Genomic DNA, 8,627 nt, shown 5'->3' with positions numbered 1-8,627 from the left:
AAAGTTTCAAAATACAGTTTTCTCCAAATAGATCTTTTCAATTTTTTGACAAAGTTAAAATAGCTTCCTGATATTTTTACTAAACATCACTGTATCACTCCAAAGTGCTTTCTGAGAAGCTTTCTGATTCTCAGAAAGTACTTTTTGGTACTCTAAAAACTTAGCCAAATAAAACCTAAGCTGCTTAAAGCGAAAGAAACAACATTAATACAGACTCTAGTGTCTGAAAGATAAATAATAACCATCATCAGAATAAACCATACCTCATATGTCTGGGTTTGATCGATATAATAATAAAATGGGAAGAAAAGAAGGCAATCAATGAGAGATATTAATCAAACTAGCTACGCATCGGATCAGGCAGTCGGCGGAGGCGACCGTCGGGTGGCTCCATTCCGACGGTGATACGACGTTGAATCATCGAGTACAATAATGACCAAATAAAAGGAATCTGAGGGGATTCACCGATGGTGGATGGAGATGAGAGCCGATGCTCGGAAGGAACAGAAAAAGGCTCTTTAGCTTCCAATCGCTCGTAAGAGTCCGACTCCCAGCCGGAGACAAACGGAGAAGAACACTTCTTGTTGTTGTTGTTTTTTTTTTTTTTCCTTTTTTTTGGGCCTTGGGGACTTTCAATGGGAAGTGATTTAGAGTTTGTAATTTGTATCATATTGTGACTATATTTTATATATGTATGTATGTATGTATGTGTGTGTGTGTGTGTGTGTGTATATATATATATATATATATATATATATATATATGGGACTCGATTTAGACTTTGTGTCGTATTGTGACTATATTTATATGCGCGCGCGTGTGCAGACGCAGAGGTAGTGATAAATTCATTAACCCATATTTTGAGAGTAGATTAGAGGGAAAAGTCTCAAAATATTTGTGGAGAGTGGATACAGGGATCCAAAAATATGATTGATTCGTGATCAGGAATTACCGCACGCCTCCCTTGGTGAGCACATTTTCTGAAGGCAAAATTTCATGGGCCCTGCCCCAGACATGACTCTGGTCCTTCTAAAAGCAATTTGTTATGTTACTATTGTACAAATTGCATGGGTGCCCCCTTTTGTCCCAAGCGTGATGATCAACGTATCAACCATGAGCACCACCTGGTTCTCCAAGTAAGTAAACTATTTTTTCATAATTATTTATAATGAAGAAAAAAAAATTTTGATAAACCTTTCAAAAAACATATTTTTGTATGATAACGTCATTATCTTTGATATAGAAATAATACTTGTAATATAGATAAGGAGGGCATCGGAGCATTCTGCAATTAAAATTGATCACATCAACAATCTTTTAGAGACATCAAGTATAAGAGAACTTAAAATCAATAAAAAGAACATCTTTCATCCTTTTAGTTGGCAAACTAAAAAACATTTAGGCTTAAGCCAAAAAGGATGTTGTAAAATATGCAACTCGGAGTTGAAAACTGAAGATCCCTTCTGCTCGATAAAATGCAAGGTAAAAATTATTTGTAATTTATGTAAGTTTGTGGTTCAATTAGACCACTAGAAGATCATTATTTCTCCATATTTTTATGTTATCTTTACATATACACATTTTTTTGTTGTATCTATTCCAAGCACTCTATGTTATATGATTTTTTGAGTAAGTATTTAGCGTGATTTTTGTGTTAGTTGTTTGTCACATCTTTGTTGTATTGGCGCCATGCAGCTTCTTGCAAGCTTTCAAAAAGGAGAGATAGAACCACCCCAAGTCAGAAAATCCTTCAATTTGCCATACTTCAAACGAGTTACACGATCAACAAGGAAGTGAGAGGGATACCCCTAAGGAGGTGGACTCTTCCAGTCTGTCTATTCCAATGGCTATGGTTAGCTCTAGTAAAAGAAAAAGGAGCAGGAAACGAGTACCTCATCGTTCACATCTTTTTTGAAGCAGACATGGACCTATCATATTTTTTTAATACACCCAAATAATTTGCAGTGAGCCTCAGAACATTATTAAGTTATAGATATTTCATTGTGTTCATATGGTTTGGATTCATGCTAAAACGTGTATGGGATTTTTTTGCCACTAGAAACACTGATACTGGAGAATCTCATCCTTGGTTTTGGGATCTGCACATTTTATTGTACCTGTTGTATATTTCCTGCTAAAATTATACCATTAAACAGACCAACATCAAAAAACTACAAGAATAACAGTAAAGAAATCCTGCCTCACACAAGGTCCAGCACACAAATTAAATTTCTAATAAGAGAATTTGATAGTCCTTCAAAATTAGGATCTACAATTACCCGGTTTAGAGACAGGGAAATCAGAACTGCAAGCAGACACATGAAAGATTAGTATACCAAACCAAGAGGACTAACAAGTGAGGATGGGACAAGAAAAATTAAGGTGATACAGATACAAATGTCAATTGATCCAACATAAAGACAGCAACAAGGATAATGATGGGTTTAAAGACCCAGGCAGTAACTAGATTCGCCTCACTTCGCTCATGGAAATTTGGAGCTACTATATCGTATAACTACCGTTGCCTCAGGCATTTCTGTGCAACATTGGACTTCAGTTTCAAAATGCAGGTGACAGCATCATCAAATAGGCTATCAATTTTATCCTCCCATTTTTCATAAACCAAGGCTGCCACAAAAACTAGTGGAATACCTACAATTAGAGAACAAAACATATCAGCTAAATTGATGTAGAACCAAATATGCATTATCTTTGTCACACATAGCAGGTTCCCTGGTGTTGAATTTTTCAAGAGAATCCAGGAAAAAGGAGTGAAGGAAAAAAAAAAATGAAAAGAAAAATGTTGAGTGACCTATTTTATACGTCATCTGCAGTGACATGGCTCCAAGAAGGTTGAGAACCGAAAGGGCAAGAACCACCTGTTAAATTTCATTCGTGAGAAACAAATAGACAGCATAAACCCCAAAAAGCATCACAAATAGAAATTAAAAAATAAAATAAAATAAAATGGCACCACTCCCACGTATATGGCTCATGCTTTGACAAAAAGAAGGCTAGATCATGAAGCAATAAAAAAACAAACATGCAGTCATTTAATAGAAAAGACAATAGACTATAAATTAATAGTGCCGCATACTTTAAAAAATAGCGACCAGTCCTTTCCCTTGCAAAGAGATCTTAGTATGCCAACTGCAGAATTCCATGAAGAACTGACACAACAAGCAAGATGATGTGCCTTCTCTTCTGATAAGTGAAAATGTGAAGGTGATAGTTTCTCAATTTTGTAACCAAATCTGCACCAACAGCACTTTTTTGTTATGATCAACTAAGTAAATAGTTACCAATAACAGGGTCAAGAATTCAAATGACATGTCAGAATAGCCAGAAGGAAATGGAAAATGGTTAAGAAAAAAAAAAATAATGGAAATTTGCTCTAATTGTAAAGCTATTTCAGTGTCCCTCCACTATCCAGTTATAAAATATGGAAAAGCATCTGAATGGATGAAAATATTTGTCTCTACCACAAAAATAAATCATATTTAACAAATCATCACCACATACAAGAATATGCTTGGGAAGGTTAAAACTAATCAAATCTTTTTCTCATAGTTAGAAGTAATCAAACTCATAGGCATCCTGTGATTCCTGAATTGCAGGCTATCATTGCTTAGCATCAATTAAAACAAATTAAACCAACAGACAAAGCAAGGAAGGATACTTACACTTCCATAGGTAACATCCCGTGCACAAACAAGAACAAAGCAACCACTGAGAGAAGCTTTGCCATTGCTGTAATGATGGTATATCCACATGCAAATAAGTAATAGTAAATAGCAGCCAGGAGGAACAATGTTTTGAACGTTTGTTTCTTATCCTTCCAAAGAATAGTGTTGGCAACTGAAAGGACACAATTAATCAAGCTTTTTCAGTATATTAAATATGAACAGAGTTAAAAGCATGTCAATTTAAGAGATCCATACTATTTCCATTTCCTAAGTAGATAGTAGCCTTCGATGTTCTCTTCTCCGCTCTCAAGTTGGGGTACGACTCAATTGTTCTCTTCAGACCATCCTACAGATGTAATGGGAAAAGCAAAATATAATTGCATCAGCAAAAAATGCCCACCCGCTTACTAGCCCAAAACATAGGGACTATTGAATCATATGCAATGTCACGGATTTAAAACCTTAAGTGATACAATAGGCTCATAACCAAGTTGATCTTTAGCTTTTGCACAACTGAAAGTTCTGTTGCATGAGAGAAGCCTAATTCTTGAAGGTGTCAGCTGGGGGACACGCATGCCATACCGAGAGAACAATTTGTATGTCCACTCTACTACATGGGCTATCGGCATCATAACAGAGACAGGAATTTTAATTGAAGGCCTGAAATTCAGAAAACTTGGCACTTATTAGATAGAGGGCAATGCCATGTGCATTCATAATGAAAGAGGCCAGAAGTGATGCATCTGAAAGTTAGAGATTCAACTATAAAATTTCATCCTTCTCACTTGACTGTCACCGAAATATTGATAACATTAACAGAGAAGCCTAATTTTATACATATGTAATTTGGCAGAAGGATCATTGAGAATCTACATGCTACTTGTTGATACAGGATATGCATGTGTTCATGAAGCCTAACTTTATACATGTAATATGACACAAGGAACATTGAGAACCTAAATGCCTCTTTTGGTTTAGGGTATGCAAGTGCCTATGAAGCCTAAAGTATGTAATTTGACAGAAGGAACATTGACAAAACTAAGAGGCACTTTTGATATAGAATATGTACATCTGTCTGTATGTATGTGGGAGAAAAAACATACATTTCCAACATACTTTCCAACTCAAAACTTATTCTATGATTATAGACGAAGCATTCTCAATTTCTGTAAATGATAATCTTCAATGAAATCAACAGGTTAAAACTCTGACAGTGACTAAGGTCTAATGCTACTCTGGAAACATATAATTAACATATCAACACTAATAGCAAAGACAACATTAATGACTCAAATTTCAAAATACCAAGCTTTAATCACTAGAGTTCTATGAATGAAAAAGAAATCACTGCAAGCAAAAGTTGTGTGCACCTCTCATATCCAAGACCTTCAATAATAAGGGACATGAACTCCCAGAATTTTATTGGTTCCATATTCGTGATGAAATAAGCCTGCATAAACATCATATTATGACAACTTGTAAAAAGAAATCAAGTACAAGCAAAAAGGATACCTGTCCTGCAGCTTTCTTGGCACCCACTTCTGAGGCTAGAGTTCGCTCAGCACATACATGGGCATGTGCCACATTTTCAACATATGTGAAGTCATACATATTGTTTCCATCACCAATGATGTACTTACAATGGCGAAAAATGGAAGAGTGATCAATACCAGTATATTACAGAAGGCAGAATGCTTCTAAAGTCAAAGGTAAAAGAACAAAATGAAATTCAAATCTGTAGCTTTCACTACAAGTTAAAGCATATGAAGTACGCTAAATGAAGGTGACAATTTTTTAAAGAAAAAACTAAAATTGGTTTTGAAATACAAATATGTTTGTTTTTTGTTTAGTTTGTACAAACATAGTCATTTGGACTAGGGACAGAAAATAGCAAAAGCAAAACTAAAACATATATTTTTGGTAATAATTTATATCAGTATGTCCAAAAATAGCATGCATTACCTTGGATTTCCCAGCCCTTGCAGCAGCAACTAGCGATGGCACCAAAAGTTTATCACCAGGGCCAAAAATGCTACTAGGACGTATGCAGCACGTCAGAAGGTCAGACCTACCATTTGCCTTTATCACCAGTTTTTCTCCTTCTGCTTTAGTCTCAGAATATGAGTCATTAAACTGTAGGGTCAGAAATATGAGTCAAAAGGATCCCATATCTTAAAAAGAAGCAGTGCCACAAAATTGAAATTTCAGACAATATAGTATCATGACCTTAGCTGGATATGGCATTGACTCCTTGCCATCATAAATTCCATGAACACCGTCAAAGACAACACTAGGTGAGCTAGTATAGATAAGTCGCTTAACTTTGCATTCGATACAAGCATCAATAACATTCTTAGTTCCTGCAAATGCAAAAACAACTCAAGAGTAATTAAGGTTTTCCGGTGAAAAACAAATCCACTATTCTAATAATACAATATAATACCAGAAGGTAAAATATTTTAACGGGATCAGCAATTTGAATTTTTATGAATGTCATGACACTATGAGTCACAGTAGGGAGATGTATACACACCAGTTCCATTTGTAACAGGTTGCTAGTGCCCTACCTCAGCTTGTAACTTACAATTATTCAAACAAAATTAAAAATCAATCATAAATCATTCGAAATCAAACCTTCAACATTAACCGAGTGATGAAGGTGGTAATTGTTGATGGATGAGTCAGGAGCAGCCATGTGGAAAACAGCCTCTGCACCCTGAAATGCTGCCCAACAGAACAACAAATAAAGGAATGTCAGGAAAATAGAGAAGTGAATCATTTTTCCTTTCTTTGTTTTGTGGTCAATGAATAAGACAAGGTAATGAAATGAACCAAAGCTATCATGGTTGCATTCAATGCTATGACGTAATTAATGAGTTCAGGACTCCAAACATCATGTTCTCATCAAGTATTATTTGTGATTAAAAAAATGTTTTCTACATAAAAATAAAATGATGCAACCAAAAGAAAAAAGATATATGAAGAGATGGGTGACAAAAGCATAGTTTTTTTCCTCTTTATCATACTACCAGTTAGTGGCACCATGCTGGCTGGTACTTATTATCCTTCAATTAGGATGGCTAAGAAGATATCAAACATAATATGCAAGGAACTATTAAAAACATCATTTTCTTCATATTGCCAGATGGTGGGTTTCAACTTGCAATTATCATTGTCTCCAATGTAAGATGACTTGGGGAGACTAATAAATAACATTTTTTCGTGAAGTTATGCCATTATAGAAAAATGATATTCCAGATATTATATAACAAGAAATGTGTTCACTTGTAAACCAGAAAATCTCTAGATTACTATATGAAATCAGTAGCATTACAAACACTAAAAAATACAAATCTCAATCAGCATACGACAGAATATCGTAATAATCACTGTTTATCAAAAGTTGCATGTATCACTAACATGCAAAATGAATGGGCTCGAGCCACCAAGTATCATGTCATCATCCTTCACGTTTTCCAAAATATATTCTGAGCTAAAATATCAGCCAGCTCAAATGTTGCAACGAGGAAGAATTACTAACAGGAAGACCAACCTGATGAAAATCTACACATTTCATGAAGCCAATAAATTAATACTCATGACTTAGGTTCTTACAATGGTCTACTAGTACCCAAAAGACTTATGGCACTAAAAGGGCTGCGCAAGTATCTCACTTCTTTTGTAAATACTGATGTAAAGTCTGAGCAATGAGAAAGCAAGGATGCACCACGAATATGACCAGGTAGTAGAATAGCACGGAGACAGAGAGTAACTTCCATAGAATGCTCCTCAAAGCCAGAAAGCACATTTGGGATGGATCTAAGAGCACTTTTTTTTCAACTGACAAAAGCAAAACAAGCTCATAGTAGTTAGATTTTCAATTACCATGTTCAAGAAGAAGAAATGCCTCACTGACCAGTATGCTGACCAACCCATCACAAGTGATGGTCGAGTATAGGGAAACAAAGAGTAGTAGTTAAAACCGTCAAATTATTAAGTGGAACTCATTCAAGGCACTGGAGTGGTATCCTCCCAAATTTTAGTCACCAGTCTCTAAGAAGTTGATACTTAAATGATAGTTTCAGAAGAAAATCAAAACTTTTATGAGCACCAGTTCGAAAAATATTCCTCCTTTGATGCTTTGAGCTAATAAGCAAGAAACAATAGTCCCATAAGGCTCAAAAGGTTCATCTTTTTAAGCCGATTTACTTCCAGATACAATACGATCTATCAATAATTCCACCAACAAATCTCCCAATCAATCCAAATCTAACCAAATCCATAGAATAATAACAGAATCAAAAGCATTAAACATATGAAAATTGCAACCTTTTTGGTCCAAAACCAGCAAAATCGGATTGCATTCCAAGAAAAGAAAGAAAGATCCCTTGCGTATTACCTTTGATGGCCTGGGCTTTGTTGCGGAGATCCGCGGAGACGTAGGAGGCGCGGCTGGAGTGGAGGGCATGGGCGAGGACGCCGTCCTCCTCTTGGGGCTCCAGCTTGATGGACGGGACCAGATCGGCGACCCGCACGCACCACTCGCCGGAGCGGAGCAGCATCTCCACCAGGTGGCGGGCGGCGAAGCCCCTCCCGCCGGTCACCACGCACCACCGCTCGCCGCCGCCGACTTCGCCCATTCTTCTCGAGACCGCAGGTGAGTATGGAGAGCGAGTTCAACTACCGCCGGAAATCGGAAGCCTCCCTCGAAAACTCAAAAAATCGGCAGCCTGCGTCGTTCGATGGTGCGGCATTTAAACCGGTACCGGGTTGTCTTGACCCGGCACGTGCATAGCATGTGAGTGATTTTATGGGACGGGAGGTGGGTGCAATAATATATTATTTTGACGTACGCCAGTGTTGCATGGCCCATGACAGAATGGTCACGCAGAGATCAAGAGATGCTGCAAAACGAGGAGAAGGAAAAAAGGGAAGATGAGG

At 36.8% G+C, this 8,627-nt stretch overlaps 1 protein-coding gene across 1 annotated transcript; it reads right to left on the bottom strand.

The window, feature by feature from the left end:
- Positions 1-2,297: 2,297 nt before the first annotated feature.
- LOC105056704 (3beta-hydroxysteroid-dehydrogenase/decarboxylase) lies at positions 2,298-8,425 on the bottom strand. The gene is made up of 12 exons (XM_010939008.4): positions 8,086-8,425; positions 6,321-6,410; positions 5,913-6,046; positions 5,649-5,819; positions 5,199-5,321; positions 5,057-5,136; positions 4,148-4,346; positions 3,942-4,032; positions 3,684-3,858; positions 3,098-3,254; positions 2,813-2,879; positions 2,298-2,652 (listed from the first exon to the last, which is right to left on the bottom strand). The coding sequence occupies exons 1-12, from the start codon at positions 8,324-8,326 to the stop codon at positions 2,516-2,518; spliced, it is 1,665 nt and encodes a 554-aa protein (XP_010937310.1). The 5' UTR covers positions 8,327-8,425; the 3' UTR covers positions 2,298-2,515.
- Positions 8,426-8,627: the final 202 nt, after the last annotated feature.

This window comes from Elaeis guineensis, chromosome 13, assembly GCF_000442705.2.
Source record: "Elaeis guineensis isolate ETL-2024a chromosome 13, EG11, whole genome shotgun sequence".
Taxonomy (NCBI): Eukaryota; Viridiplantae; Streptophyta; class Magnoliopsida; order Arecales; family Arecaceae; genus Elaeis; species Elaeis guineensis.
Note: the sequence above shows the minus strand (reverse complement) of the source record. Positions and strands in the feature narration are given on the sequence as shown.